General features: G+C 37.7%; 1 protein-coding gene across 17 annotated transcripts in view; it reads left to right on the top strand.

The window, feature by feature from the left end:
- Positions 1-19184, top strand: part of EYA4 (EYA transcriptional coactivator and phosphatase 4) — a 284622-nt gene that overhangs the window by 235834 nt on the left and 29604 nt on the right. For 15 of the 17 annotated variants that reach the window (XM_031667426.1, XM_031667424.1, XM_031667425.1 and 12 more), the window contains 2 exons: positions 1662-1798; positions 3533-3616. In XM_031667426.1, coding sequence (XP_031523286.1) covers positions 1662-1798; positions 3533-3616 — 221 coding nt within the window. The remainder of the gene's footprint in view (positions 1-1661; positions 1799-3532; positions 3617-19184) is intronic. The other 2 variants (XM_031667416.1, XM_031667413.1) reach the window with 1 other exon arrangement.

The raw sequence follows: 19184 nt of genomic DNA, 5'->3' as shown, positions 1-19184 counted from the left end.
TAAATGAAATTAAATATAAATCAGATTTATCCCTCAGTAATCCAGAAAGCTGCTATGAAACTGAGTTTTAGAGAGATTGACTAAAATACTTGAATTCATGTAGTAATTCTGACTCTTCAGCTTGTTATACTGTATCTCACAGTTGCCTCAGTTTATCTTAACAATTGTTCCCACAGGTTTGCCACTACTCAGTACTCTCTACCTCCTAACATACATGCTCACAAGCTTTAATCATTTCAGAGTTTAGGTATCTATGGGACATGCAGAAATATTAGATAAAAAGTCTGAAACTTAGGATGTGGCCTAGTTGGAGATATAGGTTTATGTATGAGTCATCACAGATAGGGTCATTAACACATGAGAGAGTTAAGTCCCCTAGATTGTGTGGAGTGAGGACAGTGATCAGACGATGGAATTCTGACATACTAGCTCATAAGGAACGGGAAAAGTACAGGAACCAATGTTTTCTCGATGGAGAAGGACTGATTGGAGTGATTCTAGAACTAGGAGAGTGCACAGTATCAGCTGTCAAATAGTAGTTTCGAGGAGGTGGTGTTTAAGAGAATCACACACAGCACAGAGATCCTGGAAGACAAGGACTGAGTCTGTCTATTGCATTTGTCAACCAGGTGATTTCTGGGGACTCTTAGCAGGAGTATTTTTATCGTGTTTTGGTGAACTGAAGCTAGATTATGATACATTGGATATCAGTAAGTGGGGACAGATGTGCTGTCCAGTGCTGCAGCCACTGGCCACACGTGACTCTTGAGCACTTGTAACGTTGCTGGTGTAGATTGAGATCTGCTCTAAGCATAGAATGCTGCACAACATTTCGAAGACTTAGTATGAAAAAGAAAATGTAAAACATATAATTGATAATTGTATATTGATTACATACTGATATGATAACATGAATATATTGAGTCAATTAACACATTGATTACATACTGATATGATAACATGGATATATTAGGTCAATTAACGTATAAGTAATACTAATTTTACATATCTCTTTTTACTTTTTTTTAACATAGCTGATAAAAACCTTTAAAATTTTATATAAGATCACATTTGTGGCTCAGATGGTATTTCTGTCATATAGCACTAGTACGTACTATTTTAAGAAGTGTTATTTAAAAGAGAAAATGGAAGCAAATAGTATCTAGATGGAAATGCAGGTCAGAGGGAAGGACTTTTAAACTTATCAGTGACCCCAAGAAATGGGGGAGGTCTAAGGGAAGATGAGAGAGGGTTTGACTAATGAAGCGTGACTTCCTAGGAGGTGGGGTTGGGAGTCACGTTTGCAGGTGGAGGGATGGAATTGATCCAGAAGAAGACATCTCATTCTCTGAACTGTGACAAAAAAGGAGGTGAGGACATATCTAAATGGAGATAAATATGTAGGTGAAGGTATAGACAGGAAGCTGAAGGCATATGGTATAGAAAAGACATTCAAGTTTGATAGATCACATAGATTAAAACTAGTAGGAGTTTGTGTAAACTACAAAAGTTCTGACTCACTTGTGTGTGCTTGGGATTATAAATCTCTTTTTTGCCATACGGAGGTTTTATGGTATAGGAATTTGTTAAGATAATAATGAAGACTCATACTTGATCTAATAATGAAGTACTATTCTTGACACAAGTCATGTTATCTATAGCAGAGTTCGATACCATGCAGAGTCCCTCCACACCCATCAAAGATCTTGATGAGAGAACCTGTAGGAGTTCTGGGTCAAAGTCCAGAGGAAGAGGCCGGAAAAATAATCCCTCCCCGCCTCCTGATAGCGACCTGGAGGTATGCCTACTCATTCTTAAAGATTATAGTATGATGCTTTATTTTACTGAATGATACATTCTCTATCTTGCAGTTCCATTATGTTTCAAACTTAAAAAACAAGATATGCTCACGCCTATGATCCCAGTACTTTGGGAGGCCAAGGCGGGCAGATCACAAGGTCAGGAGATCGAGACCATCCTGGCTAACACAGTGAACCCCATTTCTACTAAAAATACAAAATATTAGCCGGACATGGTGGCAGGCACCTCTAGTCCCAGCTACTCGAGAGGCTGAGGCAGGAGAATGGCATGAACCTGGGAGGCAGAGCTTGCAGTAAGCAGAGATCGTACCACTGCACTCCAGCCTGGGTGACAGAGCAAGACTCCGTCTCAAAAAAAAAAAAAACAAGATATATAATGAATTGAATGGACCCACTTTGTCATAGGCATTTTACAACTCTGAAGTTTGAGATTCCATCCATTATCATAGCAAAATTAAAAACAACAATATAAAGATGATATGGCTCTGCAAATTCTTGGCCTGAGATCATTGCATGTTTTGATCTAAATTGGCACTGGAAAATTTTAAAAATATAGCCATTGTTTGTGAGATACTTTTCTGTGTAGCACTGTATTTCATAGCACTAAAGTAATGAAAGATGTCCAAATGAGTCATTAGGTTTAAAAAGATAAAAGTAATTTGTATAGAAAGAAAAATTCATCTTCTAAAAATAGGACAAATTTCAATAATTTAATAATGTGTGTTAAAATTTGTGTATCTGAAAATTTCACTGTATGTCATTTTTCTACTTATGAGCTCTTTTAAGATATCTCTGTACTAAGCAGGGTTGATTTTTATTATAAAACATCAGGAGAAACTATTCTTAACCATAATATGTTACTTCTTACATACTGCATACTTCAGTTAAGAAAAAAATTGAACTTCCAGATTTCGTAAAATCAAGTGACAGACGTTGTGCTTCTTTATAAGAGATAACTTCCTTTTCTTGAACAACAGCAGCAAGTTCACATCACCTCAAGAACTTGACAGGTGATGTAAATGAGTGACCGGGCTGAGTTGCCCAGCAGACTGTGAGGAGCTCAGAGTGAAGGCATGTTCTAAGAGACCTGCCTGTCACTGCCATGTAGGAATGGCAACCAGCCTGGCCACAACTTCTAGTTGCTGTGCTACAGTCAAAACTCTGAAGTTTGTGGGAAATTGCCTAGTTTTCAAATGTTAATTCATAATTTGAAATCTTTCAAAACTCCAGAGAGTCCAACATGCCTGCTGGCCTAATATGACCCCAGGATCCATACTTGACAGTTCTGTTTAGCGGTTACTCATTGATTCTTTCAAATATTTCTTTAAAATCTAATTCTTTGCATAAATTGTGAACGTTTATGAATCCCTAAGGTATGAAACTTAAAATATGTAGAGTTTCAAGCATGCTTCTATCATATAGTCTGAATGCATCTCTTTTTGGTGTTAACTACAAGTAAATGTATGGATGAATTTATTCAAGTAAGGACATCTGACTCTTAAGCTTATAATTATTTGTATAATTCCTGCTCCTCAGGCTTTATAGGAGTTAGATTTGGCAAATTTGAGAAACAGAAAAAAGGAATAGTATTATTGTCTATAAAATGATATCAAGATGATCTCTAACAAGGAACGGAGACATTTTCTGCTTGTAAATAGATTTCTGTTTCCTTGGACTTTTTAATTTTCTGATAATTTATTTTTTGTCTTCAGCGTGTGTTTGTCTGGGATTTGGATGAAACCATCATTGTTTTTCACTCACTGCTCACCGGGTCTTATGCACAGAAGTATGGCAAGGTAAGAAATCAAGAAACATTACTCCAAGAAATCTTGTTATACTTTTTTTTTTTTGGTTTAAAATCAAGGGCCATTTAAAGATGCTTTTAAGTGTTTTTTACTGCAGTCTGTGAAATCTTCTCTTAATTATCTATTTCTAGTATCTTATAGTTCTTTAATGTGAACTGGCAAATTTAACAAAGCTAATTATAAATTGAATTCCTTGCTATTTCTTCAAAAGAACTGAGTTTTCTACATCCATACCGAGCTTCTTAGTCTCAGATCATTATTTTAGAAAAAAATTTGTAGATCGAAATGGACTTTAAAACATTATAAAATCATATATTATCCCCAATAAAAGAGCTTTAAGAAATTTTTTGAACTAATTTGTTGCAATTGTATAGCAATAGCGAGTAATCTTTCGTCTGACAGATCTTTTGGATTTATGAATGAGTGTTTTTCTGTAACTTGAGTACACATATGAACAGCAACCGAGGTAACACCCCCTCCCATATACAAAGTTAGTGATAGATGGTCTCGTGCTCACCTGCCTTTCTCTCTTGCTATTGTTTTTATTTTTTCTTTTGTTTATGTATGTATTTATTTTATTTTTATTATTATTATTTTTTAGACAAAATCTCACTCTGTCCCCCAGGCTGGAGTGCAGTGGCATGATCTCGGCTCACTGCAACCTCTGCCTCCCGGGCTCAAACAATACTCTTGCCTTAGCCTCTCAAGTAGCTGGGATCACAGGCCCCCGCTGCCACCCCTGGCTAATTTTTGTATTTTTAGTAGAGACGGGGTTTTACCACGTTGGCCAGGCTGATCTCAAACTCCTGACCTCCAGTGATCTGCCTGCCGCTCCGCCTCCAAAATGCTGGGATTACAGGTGTGAGCCACCATATTTTTTTTTTAAAAAAACTATATTTTTATAGTTAGCTTCTTGTAACATCATTGTTACAAGCCTCTGTGAGTGCTTCTCCGATGACTGATGCAACTCTAACAGGCTTTTTGGCTGGAAACAGCTGTTTAGGCCATAACTGTTTAAGTCTTAGACTTTGTAGGGCTCATAATCAAACTAGAGCCAACTCAGAATGTGTTGGCTTACTGTCAGTTACTATACTCAAAGTTGTATCTTTGGTTCCTTTACATATCACACTTACAGAAATGTCTTCCTGTGTCTACATAGCATTCCATTATTTGATAATATCTCATGCTCATGCAGTTTTTAGCAACTATATTAAGCTTTGTCTTCTGGACAAGTAATGATAAAATTGCATTCAAGTCTAGTCTTCCTGAATTATACTTTGGGTGAATCTGCATTGCCATTTGGTTTTGGTATAGGTAATGGATATTGCTAAACAGATGTGAAGGTAACAATTTTGTTTAACAACCATTTACAAGAAGTGTTACCCCTTTATCACAAGTATCATCTAAAGCAATCTTCTACAAAGCAGGATGTATACATGTACACCAGACATACAAGCCACTCCATTGGGATAAAGAAAGGAAATATTAGAATGAATACACACATACACACACATACATTTGTATCTCATATTTATTAATTTTTATTATCTGTTTCACAGTGCACATACTTTATAAATACATTGTCTTAGCTCTGCTGCTAAAGCAAATCACCATAGACTAGGTGGATTAAATAGCAAACATTTATTTCTCACAGTTTTGGAGGCTGAGAAGGCCAAGGTCAACCTGTCAACAGATTGAATTCTGGTGAGGGCCTGCTTCCGGGTTGACAGATGGCAGTCTTCTTGCCATATCCTCCACCTCACATGGTGGAGACCAGAGAGAAAAGGAGAGAAAGCAAACTCTTGTGTCTTTTTATAAGGGCACTAATCCCATTCATGAGGGCTTACCCTAAGATCATAATTAAAATATAAGTATATAATTTATCAGTAAGTTATACAGAAATTGGGAGTACACACTTAATAGTCTACTACTGATGAAGTGTGCACCATAAAAAGTTTCCAGACAATAATCTGAAGGATTTCTTCTAAGTAGTATTGGCTTATCAGAAGTACACAGTAAATCCTGTTGAACTGATTGTAATATTTTTGTGCAGCTAAGTTTCATATTAGATAAGTGTTTAAAATAAACAATCTAATAAGCAGATTGGCCTGAATAAATATCCTGTAAAATAGTCACCATGAGGGGTTATACCTAAATATCCATGTTGCCCCCATTGTGCCAAATCAGTGGTAGAACTCATCTTTTGGAATTATCGTTAGCCTTTTGACATATTTCCTGGCTTCACATCTTTATCCTTTTGTGGTCATTTTGATCTTTAAAAATAATAAGATCATTTGGAACCAAGGCAGTGATAAGGAGCATGGTAAAACTGTCACTGTATACATTTGTTTTATTTTTGTCAAAAATACCATAGAGTAATGAAGCTGCCTTTCTCAATTTACTCATAAACTGGCTTTAAGAGCAATTCCAAAAAGCAAAGTTCAACTTCTCTCAGCACTGCTGCATCATGGAAATAAAACTGTCAGCTCCCAGGATGTCAATGGAACATGCAGCACTCATTTCAACATACAAGTTTTATTTTTCAAAAGTACTGCCCTAAAAGGTTTTTTTCAAATACAAAATGGAGACTCTCTGTGCATCCTCTATACTTCCAGAAGGTTAAAACAGTAGAGAATACCAAAAGGGTGGGGCAAAGTGAGGGGAAGAAGGAAACTAACCTTTATGGAAGGCTCATGATGTGCCAGGCAGGAAGCATCCCACAGTGTGAAGGGGTAGGCTGTTCTCGCAAAGCTATAGATGAGGAAACATATACAGAGAAGTAATAATAATGTGTCCACAGCCACACAACCAGTCAATGGCAGAGATGAGTCATAGGGCCCCAGATTCTTTGACCCCAGAGCCCACGTTCTTTCTGCCACAGCACATCGCATGGCCTAGACAGTTAATATACTGGGAATGCAATAGAAAAGTAATATTTCTGAACAGGAGTAAAGACAATTTTAGTGAGGTTTTACGTATGCAGTTGGGTGAGTTCTCTTTTAAGTTGTAATTTTAATGATCTTCTGTCAGACACTTGGGATGTGTTTTCATCAAGAGGTAAAACTTAACAAATATTCCATGAAATAGAATATGGCAGACAATCATCAGTACCTGCTGGTGGGGCAGAGTACGGAAAGAATCAGAGGCTCTATTGGAAGGGAATGAGAAAGATAAACTTACATTTATAGGATACCTGTCATGTGGTTCAGCCGATGTTTGACATTTTAGAAGCAATAGGGTGGTGGTGAAAGGCAAAAGCTTTCGAGTCAGATAAACTTAAGTTTGAAAATCCAGTTCTAATGCTGACAGCATTCTGACTCTGGCAAATTACTTAAATATTCAGTTTCAAAATCTGTAAAATGGGAATAATACCATCTGTTAGATTGACCACATTGAATAATGTTTTTACTCAGAGCAATTTAAGAAAACTAAAGTAAAAGTGTTTTTAGGCTATATTTTTTTCTAATAAAAATAAAAACACCCTTATTGAATTCCATGAAAAACAACTTATATTGCCTTATTTATTGAATTATTGCTTATATTTTTTCTAAAAGTTGTTTTATCGTTGACAGTTTTCTTTATATAATTCAGAAAATTGGCACTGCCTTTTAGCCAGTAAGAAATTACTATCTTGGCGTATTGAGAGGTAGCTAAATAAAGCCCGTCTTGTGAAGCTATGGACCACATACACCTCAGGGTTCACTGCAGATGGGACAGAGATGACGCTGGGTAGCTTCAGCTTCACCACAAACCATAGCTGAAACATGATAAACTAGAGCTCCTCAGACAGACTGCATTCATTTAACAAATATTTGGTAATATCAATAGACATGCTTCTTGCTTTCATGGAGCTTACAAACCAAACAAAAAACAAAACAAAACAAAAAACACATTTCAGATAGTGGTAACTTCTGTGAAGAAGATAAAACTAGGTCGTATAATGAGTGACTGGGGTATGTGACTGAGGAAGTGACATTGGTACTGAGAAGAGTTAGTCCTACAAATTAGGAGAGAGGGAGAATTGGGAAGAGCATTCCAGCAGTGGGTGCTGATCTTCCAGCGTTCCAGGAATATGAAGTCAAGTGCGGCTGGAAGGTTGTAAACAAGAGAAAGAATACTACAAGGTAAAGGGAAGGAGGTGGAACAAGTTGGCGAAATAGAAACCCCCACTGATCGTCCTCCCTGCAGCAATACCAAATTAAACAAGTATCCACACAACAAAAGCACCTTCGTAAGAACCAAAAAACAGGTGAGCAATCACACAATACCTAGTTTTACGTCATATTACTGAAAGAGGCACTGAAGAGGGTAGGAAAGACAGTCTTGAATTGCCGACACCATCACCCCACACCAGTCTTCCAGCAGCCACCGAATGACACACAGAGAGAATCTGTGCACTTGGGGGAGGAAGAGCTCAGTAAGTGTAGGGTTTTGCATTGGAACTCAGTGCCCTTTCACAGCAGAAAGCAACACTGGGTAGAACTTAGCCAACACCCATGGAGGGGGCATTTAGACCAGTCCTAGCCAGAGAAGAATCTCCCATCTCAGCTGTTGGAACCTGAGTTCTGGCAAAGCATCACCACCATGGGATGAAGTGCTCTGGGGTCCAGGCAGTTTAGGCCACAAGGACCACAATTCCTGGACAAGTCCTGCTGCTTTGCTGGGCTTGAAGCCAATGGACTCTGCAGACACATGACCTGGTGAGACACCAACCAGGGCAGCCAGGGGAGTGCTTGTGCTATCCCTCCCTCAGCCCCAGGCATCTCAGCTCACAGCTCCAGTAGAGATGTCTTCCTTCCACTTGAGGGAGGAGAGGAAAGAGTAAAGAGGAATTTGCCTTGCAACTTGGATACCAACTCAGTCACAGAAAGAAAGGGCACCAGGCAGAGTCCTGAGGCCCCAATTCCAGGCCCTGGTTCCCAGATACCATTTCTACACATGTCCTAAAGGAGGCTTGCTTCCTTGAAGGGAAGGATCCAATCTTGACAAGATTCATCTCCTGCTGCTAAGATTCATCACCCTCGGGCTCTGAATAATCAACAGTAGTAGCAAGGCAGTACTTGCTGCAGGCCTTGGGTGAGACTCAGAAATGTGCTGTCTTCATGTATGACCCAGCACATTCCTAGCTGTGGTGGCTATGGAGAGGGACTCCTTTTACTTGAGAAAAGGAGAAGGAAGAATAAAGGGGACTTCCTATTGCAGCTTAGGTACCAGCTTGTCAACAGTGGGATAGGGCACCAAGTCGGCATGTGGGGTCTCTGATTCCAGGCCATGGCTCTTGGATGGCATTTTTGCACCTGCCTTTAGATCAGAGGGGAGCCCACTGCTCTGAAGGGAGAGCCCTAGGCATGAGAGCATTCACCACGAGCTGACTGAAGAGCCCTTAGGCATTGAATGGACATCTGTGATCGCTAGACAGTACTTGCTATGGGCCTGGAGCAGTCAGTGGTGGTCATGGGAGATAATTCTCTGCTTGTAGAATAGGTAGGGAAAAGTGGGAAGGACTTTATTTTGTGGCTTGGGTGCCAGCTCAACCACAGTAGAATAGAATAACAGGTAGATTCCTAATAGAGCACCAGATAGATTCCAAATTCAGGTCCTAGCTCCTAGATGGCATCTCTAGACCCACCAGGGACCAGGGGGAACTTGACACCCTGAAGGGAAGGATACAAGCCTGGCTAGCTGTGCCACCTGCTGATTGTAGAGCCTTGAGCAAACATAGGTGGTAGCAAGGCAGTGGTTACCACAGGCTTTGAATGTGACCCAGTCCTGTGCTGGCTGCAGGTCTGATCCAGCACAGTCCCAGGGTGGTGGTCACAGAAGTGCTTATGTGTCACCCTTTCCCCAGCTCCAGGCAGCTCAACACAAGAGAGAGACCCCATTTGTTTGGGAGAAAGTAAGGGAATAGAACAAGTCTCTACCTGGTAATCCAGAGAATTCTTTGAGACCTTATCCAAGACCCCCAAGAGGGTATCTCTATGAGTCTGCAGGAGCCACAGTATTACTGGGCTTGGGGTGCCCTCATTTAATGCAGATAGCATTACAGTGACCAAAAACTTAGATCACAACACCCAAGTTCCTTCAAATACCTCAAAAGCCTTCCCAAAAAGGACAGATATAAAGAAGCCCAGAGGCAGAGACTCCAGTAAATACCTAACTCTTCAATGTTCAGACACTGATGAGCATCCACAATCATCAAGACTATCCGGGAAAACATGACGTCACCAAACAAGGCACCCAGTGGTCAATCCTAGAGAGATGGAGATATGTGACCTTTCAGATAGAGAATTCAAGATAGTGTTTTTGAGAAATCTCAACAAAATTCAAGATAACAGAGAAGGAATTCGGAATCCTATAAAATAAATTTAACAAAGATATTGAAATAATTAAAAAGAATCAAGTAGAAATTCTGGAGTTGAAAAATGTAATGGACATACTGAAGAATGCATCAGAGTCTCATAACAGCAGAATTGATGAAGCAGAAGAAAGAAATAGTGAGCTTGAAGACAGGCTATTTGAAAATACACAGCCAGGGGAAACAAAAGAAAAAGGAAAACAAAAACAGTGAAGCATACCTGCAAGATCTAGAAAATAGCCTCAAAAGGGTAAATCTAAGAGTTATTGCCCATAAACAGGAGATGGAGGGGCGGAGCTAGAAGGTTTATTCAAAAGGATAATAATGGAAAACTTCCCAAACCTAGAGAAAGTTATCAATATCCACATGCAAGAAGGTTCTAGGACACCAATTAAATTTAACCCAAAAAAGACTACCTCAAAGCATTTGATAATCAAACTCTCAAAGCCCAAGAATAAAGAAAGGATCCTAAAATCAGTGAAAGAAAAGAAATGAAGAACATACAGTGGAGCTCCAGTACATGGCAGCAGATTTTTCAGTGGAAACCTTATAGGCTAGAAGGGAGTGACATGACATATTTAAAGTGCTTAAGGATTAAATATATATATATATATATTTTATATATATATACCCTAGATTAGTATATCCAGTGACAATATCCTTCAAACATGAAGGAGAAATACTTTCCCAGACAAACAAAAACTGAGGGATTTCATCAACACCAGATTTATCCTATAAGAAATGCTAGAGGGAGTTCTTCAATCTGCAAGAAAGGGGTGTTAATGAGCAGTAAGAACTCATCTGAAGTTAAGAAACTCACTGGTAACAATAAAGTACAGAAAAACACAGAATAGTGTAACACTGTAATTGTGGTATGTAAGCTACTCATATTTTAAGTAGAAAGACTAAAAGATGAACCAATTAAAAATAATAACAATGACAACTTTTCAAGACATAGACAGTAAAATAGGATATAAATAGAAACAACAAATAGTTAAAAAGCAGGGGGACAGAGTCAAAGTGTAGATTTTTAAATTAGTTTTCTCTTTAGTGGTTTGTTAGTCTGTTGGTTTATGTAACCAGTGTTACATTGCCATCAATTTCAATTAATGAGTTATATTACTTGCAAGCCTCATGATAGCTGTAAATCAAAAATATACAATAGATACACCAAAAAATACAAAGCAAGAAATTAAAACAAACAAATCATCTTTAGTAAAAGGAAGGCAAGAAGAAGGAAGAGGAAACCACAAAACAACCAGCAAACAAATAACAAAATGGCAGGAGTATGTCCTTACTTATCAGTAATAACATTGAATGTAAATGTACTAAACTCTCCAATCAAAAGACATAGAGTGGCTGAATAGATAAAAAACCATGACGCATTGATCTCTTGCCTACAAGAAGCACACTTCACCTATAAAGACACACAGAGACTGAAAATAATGGGATGGAAAAATATATTACCTGAAAATGAAAACCAAAAAAGAGCTAGAGTAGCTATAGTTACACCCATCAAAGTGGATTTCAACACAAAAAGTAAAACAAAAAAAACTATAAAAATTAGACAAAAGAAGGTCTTTATATAATGATAAAGGAGTCAAATAAGCAAGAGGATATAACAGTTTTAAATGTGTATGCACTCAATACTGGAGTACCCAGCTGTATAAAGCAAATATCATTAGTACTAAAGAGAGAGAGAGAACCTCAATACCATAGTCACTGGAGACTTTAGCACCCCACTTTTAGCATTGGGCATATCATCCAGGCAGAAAATCAACAAAGAAACATTGGACTTAATCTGTACAGACTTAAAACCCAATGGACCTAGTAGATATTTACAGAACATTTCATACAACAACTGCAGAATATACATTCTTCTCCTACACACATGGATCATTCTCAGTGATAGATTATATATTAGTATATAGTATATAGTATATAGACAATACAAAGTCTTTAAAAATTCAAAAAAATTGAAACTATATTAAGTATCTTTGACCACAATGGAGTAAAATTAGGAATCAATAATGAGGAATTTTGGAAGCTATGCAAGCACATGGAAACTAAACAATAACTCCTGAACGACCAATGGGTCAATGAAAAAAATTAAGAAGGAAATTAAAAATTTCTTGAAAGAAAAAATTGAGTATGGAAACACAAAATAGCAAACCCTGTGGAATGCAGTGAAAGCAGCACTAAGAGAAAAGTTTATAGCTGTAATTGTCTGCATCAAAAAAAGTAGAAAAACTTCAAATAAACAACCTAATGATGCTTTCCCAGTTCTTAAAGAACTGGGAAAGATCAGAGAAGAAATAAATGAAATTGAAATAAAAAAAAAAAAAGATCAACAAAATGAAAAGTTGGTTTTTTAAAAAAATAAATAAAATAGACAAACCTTTAACCAGCCTTGCTAAGAAAAAAGGAGAGAAGACTCAAGTAAGTAAAATCAGAAATGAAAAAGGAGACATAACAACCGATACTTCAGAAATTCAAAGGATTCTTAGAGGCTACTGTGAGCAACTACATGCCAATAAACTGGAAAATCTAGATGAAATGGACCAATAATTAAACATACAAAGCTGCCAAGATTAAATCATGAAGAAGTCCAAAACGTGAGGAGACCAATAACAGGAGATGGAAGCTGTAATAAAAAGTCCCCCAGCAAAAACAAAAAAAAAAGAAAAGAAAAGAAAGCCTGGGAGCCTATGGCTTTACTGCTGAATTTTTCAAAACATTTAAGGAAGAGCTAATAGCAACCCTGCTCAAACTATTCCATAAAACAGAGGAGGGAATTATTTCCAAACTCATTCTACAGGGCTAGTGTTACTCTGACACCAAAACCAGATGAAGACATATCAAAAAAAGAAAGCTACAGGCCAATATCCTTGATAAATATTGATGTGAAAATCCTCCACAAAATACTAGCAAACTGAATTCAGCAACACATTGGAAATACAATTCATCATGACCCTAGTGGGCTTTACCCCAGGGATGCAAGGATGGTTCAACATATGCAAATCAATCAATGTGATACATCATACCAACAGAATGAAGGACAAACACATAAAGATTATTTCATCTGATGCTGAAAAAGTATTTGATAAAATTCAACGTCCTTTCCTGATAAAAGTTTTCAAAAAACTGAGTATAGAAGGACAATACCTCAACACAATGAAAGCCATATGTGACAGACCTGCAGCTGGTATCACACAGAATGGGGAAAAATTGAAAACCTTTCCTCTAAGATCTAGAACACAACAGAGATGCCCACTGTCACCACTGTTATTCAGCATAGTACTGGAAGTCTTACTTAGAGCAGTTAGACAATGGAAAGAAATAAAGAGCATCCAATTTGGAAAGGAAGAAGTCAAATTAGCCTTATTTGTAGATGATATAATCTTATTTTTAGAAAAGCTTAAAGATGCCATCAAAAAACTATTCGAGCTGATAAAATCAGTAAAGTTGCAGGATACAGAATCAGCATACAAAAATCAGTAGCATTTTTATATTCCAGCTGTGAATAATCTGAATAAGAAATTAAACAGTAATGCTATTTATAATAGCTACATATAAAATAACATTCCTAGGAATTAACCAAAGAAGTGAAATATCTCTACAGTGAAAACTATAAAAAATTGATGGGATAAATCAAAAAAATGAAAAGAGATTCCATGTTTGTGGATTAGAATAATCAATATTGTTAAAATGTTCATTCTACCCAAAGCATTCTATCAATTCAATGCAATTACTATCAAAATACTACTGACATTCTTCACAGAAATAGGAAAAAAAAATCCTAAAATGTATATGCAACCACAGAAGACCCAGAATAGCCAAAGTTACCCTGGGCAAAAGGAATAAAACTGGAAGAATCACATTACCTGACTTCAAATTATAACACAAAATGATAGTAACAAAAACAACTTGGTACTGGCATAAAAACAGACATATAAAACAATGAAAAGAATAGAGTACCTAGAAACGAATTCACACATTTACAGTGAAATCATTTTTTACAAAGTTGCCAAGCACATACATTGAGGGGAGGAGAGTCTCTTCAATAAATGGTGCTGGGATAACGGAGATCCATGCGAAGAAGAACAAAACTAGACCCCTATCTCTTGCCACATACAAAAATCAAATCAAAATGGACTAAAGACTTAAATCTAAGATCTCAGACTATGAAACTACTACAATAAAACGTTGGGGAAACTCTCCAGGACACTGGACTGGGGAAAGATTTCTTGAGCAGTACCCCACAAGCACAGGCAACCAAGGCAAAAATGGATAAATGGGAGCCATCAAGTTTAAAAGCTTCTGCACAACAAAGAACACAGTCAACAAAGTGAAGAGATAATCCACAGAATAGGAGAAAATATTGCAAAGTATCCATTATACAAGGGATTAATAAGCAGAACATGTAAGGAGCTCAACTCAATGAGAAAATATTTAATAATCTGAATAAAAACCGGTCAAGAAATTTGAATAGATATTTCTCAAAAGACATACACATGGCAAACAGGTACATGAAAAAGTGTTCCCATCATTGATCATCAGAGAAACTCAAATCAAAACTACAATGAGATACCATCTTACCACACTTAAAATGGCTTATATCCAAAAGACAGTCAATGCCAATGAGGATGTACAGGAAAGGGAACCCTCATACACTGTTTTTGGGAATGTAAAATAGTACCACCGCTATGGAGAACAGTTTAGAGGTTCCTCAAAAACTAAAAATAGAACTACCATATGATCCAGCAATCTCATTGCTAGGTATATACCCGACAGAAAGGAAATCAGTATATCGAAGAGGTATTTGTACTCCTATGTTTATTTCAGCACTTTTCACAATAGCCAAGATTTGGAAGCAACCTAGGTATCCATCAACAGATGAATGGTAAAGAAAATGTGGTACATATACACAATGGAGTACTATTCAGAGATCCTATCATTTTTAGCAATGGATGGAACTGGCGCTCTTTAAGTGAAATAAACCAGGCTCAGGATGACAAACTTCACATATTCTTACTTATTTAAAAGCTAAAAATTGAGAGTAGAATGAGGTTTAGAGGTTGGGAAGGGTAGTTGTTGAGAGGTACATTAGTGGGGATGGTTAATGGGTACAAAAATATAGTTAGACAGAATGAATAAGATCTAGTATTTGATAGCACATCAAAAGCTCAACTCAATAGGAAAATTTGAGCTCCTCATATTGTTGACTATAGTCAACAATAATTTATTGTACATTTAAAAATAACTAAGAGAGTCCAGGCACAGTAGCTCACGCCTGTAATCCTAACACTTTGGGAGGTGGGGCAGGAGAATCACTTGAGGCCAGGAGTTGGAGATTAGCCTGGACAACATAGTGAGACCCTGCCTCTACAGTAAAAAAAAAAAAAAAAAAGGTTTTTTTGTTTTGTTTTGTTTTGTTTTGTTTTGTTTTTAATTAGCTGGGCATGGTGGTACATGGCTGTATTCTCAGATACTCAGGAGGCTGACGTTGGAGGATCATTTGAGCTCAGAGTTTGAGGCTGCAGTGAGCCATGTGCACACCACTGCAGTCCAGTCTGGGTGTCAGAGTAAAAAATAAATAAATAAATAAAATTACCAAATAACTAAAAGAGTTTAATTGGATTGTCTGTAACACAACGAAATGATAAACACTTGAGGTGGTGGATACCCCATTTACCCTGGTGTGATTATTATGCACTGTATACCTGTATCAAAATATCTCATGATGCCAGGCGCAGTGGCTCACACCTGTAATCCCAGCACTTTGGGAGGCCGAAGCAGGTGGATCACCTGAGGTCAGGAGTTCAAGACCCACCTGGCCAACATGGCAAAACCCTGTCTCTACTAAAAATACAAAAATTACACAGGTGTGGTGTTGGGCTCCTGTAATCCCAGCTACTCAGAAGGCTGAGGCAAGAGAATCACCTGTACCCCAGAGGCAGAGGTTGCAGTTAGCTGAGATGGCTCCAATGCATTCCAGCCTGGGCGACAGAGTGAGACTCTGTCTCAAAACAAAAACAAAACAAAACAAAACAAAAATCTCATTTATTCCATGTGTATATACACCTACTATGTACCCACAAAAATAAAAAATAAATAGTAGAAGATAAGAACAGAGAGGTAGGCAAGGGCTGGATCAGGCAAGGACTCTTCATTATAGTAAGGTGTTTGGGTTTTTTTTCTGGTTGCAGTGGGAAGCTGTTAGGGGAGTTTTAAGTTTGTCATTATCTGCTATGTAGAGAGTAGAATTTAGAGGAATAAGAGCGTACACAAGTTGACCACTTAGAAGATGCTGTGCAGTAAGAATGGCCGTGCCTTAAATAGGAACAGTGCTTCTGAAACTTGAGTGTGAGTCACAGTAACCTGCAGGGCCTGTTAAACACAGATCGCTGGGTTACAACCTAGAGTTTCTGATTTAGGAGATCTGGAGTGGGACCACTGGTTTTGGAACAAATTTCCAGGTAAAGCTCATAGTCCTGGGCTGCATTTTGAGAACCACTAGAGTAGAGTATTTCCCAGACTTTTTTTCCTTGAGCAAACTAATGAACATGTTAATTAATAGTCTTTGAGAAAAGGCCATGGTCAAATAGATACAGGGAATGCTTACATTTTATAGCCATTCAATGCATGTTGTCATAATAAAGGTCATGAGATGTTTAAAAGAATCCTCTATAACTAGGTTTAATCCCTCAGTTCCCTCATGTCATCAGTAATAACCTTGAGGACTGACTGAAATAAGGTCATTCTGACAATTAGTTAAGTCAGAACTTTGCATTGCTGATAACAAAAGTGACCAGAGCCATTATTTCTGGGAGCGGGGAAAAGACCTTTATAGTGTTAAGATTGTCTAAGCTTGAAATTATTATGAGTCCTTAAAATTATTATGGGTTCTTAATTCTTTTCATTTCTTAGATCAGTCTTACTTCCACAATATGCATTTTAGAGTGTAACATTCTGGTATAGCATAGTGATTTTTTTATTATTTTAGCCAGAGATTCCTCTACACACATATGACTGAGAGCGTCACTGTATAGAACATCTAAGGGCAGAACTGCTCTAGGTAAAATGTACAGATGGGGGACTGGAGAGATCCCATTTCCCCTACATGACCACCCCTTTCCCATTGTTCTTGGTCACCATGAAAGGGGTTCCTGAATCCTGATGCTTGCTCACAATACAGCCTGGAAGGCAGTCGACTAGCTGAAGGAACACTGAGCTAAAAGTCAGAAGGACCTCCTGTGCCTGGCTGTGCCTGGCTGTGCCTAAGGGCAAACTGTTTGACCTCTGAGCCTGTTTCATCTGAAAATGGTTATAAATCATTTCCTTCAGGGGTTACAGGGTGGCTTAAATGAGATAATACACTTATATAAAAGTGACACTCCACAGTGATAACTACATCTACCTCCTAGGTTAGAGAAAATTCCTAAACATATACCTTCTTTCTCCAAAATGAGAAATAACTAAAGGCAGGTGTTTTCAGACCTGCAAGGTCAATGTTTACTCCTGCAGAATGGTGAAGTGGCACTGCAGTGGCCTCAAGTATAGCGAGCTGGGAGCTGCACCTATAAAGACCAGAGATGTCAATCATATCCTGAAGTTACCATACCTACCTACATATCTCACTGTCTTTCTTTCTCTCCCCCCACCCATAATTAGTGGACAATAATGAGTATCATTTTTGACTGGTTACTGTGTGCCTGGCCCTTGGCTGAGTGTCCTGTGAAATACATTCTCTCATTAGCTTTTACCATCACCCTGTGTGATTGGTACCACTGTATATAGCTCGTAAGTGGCAAGGTCAGTGGAATCCATATCTATTTGATAGGTTCTTAATCTCTATATTATTTTGGTCTCATGTTCTTTCCCCACAACCTATAAAAATAAAATGTGTGGACCACAATAATGTAGGAATGACCTTTTACCCATAAATTGTCCTAACTAACTTTTGTGTTTTAATTAAAGAAACCTTTGGAAAAGTCTACTGTCATTTATAAATTAAATAATGTGAATTTCCCAAGCATCTTCCTAATATGTTATCACTTTTTGACTCTGTTCAATTGTCAACACTGCTTTTCCAAGAAGAACTATTCCTGGACATTTCTGATGATGGTGAATGAGGAACCTCGCTATCTGAGCCCTGCTGCTATGAGGCTGGTGATGGGTTTTGCAGCTGAGCACCAATTGCCATGTACAGTTTCTGCGCTGCAAAACTCTAAAATAGGAGCTTGTAAATTTGACAGGATGTAGAACAGGAATCATCCATCATGTTAGAGTTTATGAACATTATTTCTGTTCCCTGATCAATTGTATGTATCATTTTACCTGATAACTTGCAGTGATTCCTTTTGTTTTCAGGGGAGGGTGAAGAAAACTGAATAAATTGCGCTTTAGGGATTTGGTTTATTTTGGATCATTAATGTATCATGTGCTGTGAAGCTGTGATACTCTAAAGTTATTCCACAGTAAGGACACAGAGGAAATAGCCCAAGTCAGGGGTAAAAAGTGAAGGAACTGAAGGAAAAGTGAATGGTTGCCTGATAATGTGAAACTCAGATTCAGATTCCCCAGACTGCTTACTTGTTTTAGACAACATCGCATATAACAATAGTGCTGGTGAAATAATATGTTCATCAGAATTAATCAATTGATTACTTGTGTATTGAATAGTCTACACACATTTATGTAGAAAAATACTTCTAACATGGCATTTGACTGGATTTTAAATGATAGGCTAGTCATGAAGATAAATGCTTACTTTTGTGCATTTGGACTAAAGAAAACCAACATGGTTTAATAGAAAGTAATAGAATTAATCAAGTGTTAGTACCATGGATCTGAGGCAGTCCTAATGGCAGAGCTAACAAATACCATATGCTTAGAGGGCTCTGGCTTTGGAGGGAGAATGACCCTGAGTTCAAATTCTACCTCTCCCTCCTAGTGCCCATGTGACCTTGAGTAGTTTATTTAGCATTTATGAGCCCCAGTTGTCTTGTATATAAAATGAGGAGAATAATAAAAGTAGTAATTTGATTCTGAGGGTTAAATGAGTTAATGCATTAAAACTCACCACAGAATAAACATTCAGTAAGCATGACCTATTTATTTAGTTTCAAGGAAATCTGAAATACAGGAAACTGAATTTTTTCTAAGGAAATTTGCATTTTATATTTGTATCTGTTGTTTTAC

This window comes from Papio anubis, chromosome 6, assembly GCF_008728515.1.
Source record: "Papio anubis isolate 15944 chromosome 6, Panubis1.0, whole genome shotgun sequence".
NCBI lineage: Eukaryota > Metazoa > Chordata > Mammalia > Primates > Cercopithecidae > Papio > Papio anubis.
Note: the sequence above shows the minus strand (reverse complement) of the source record. Positions and strands in the feature narration are given on the sequence as shown.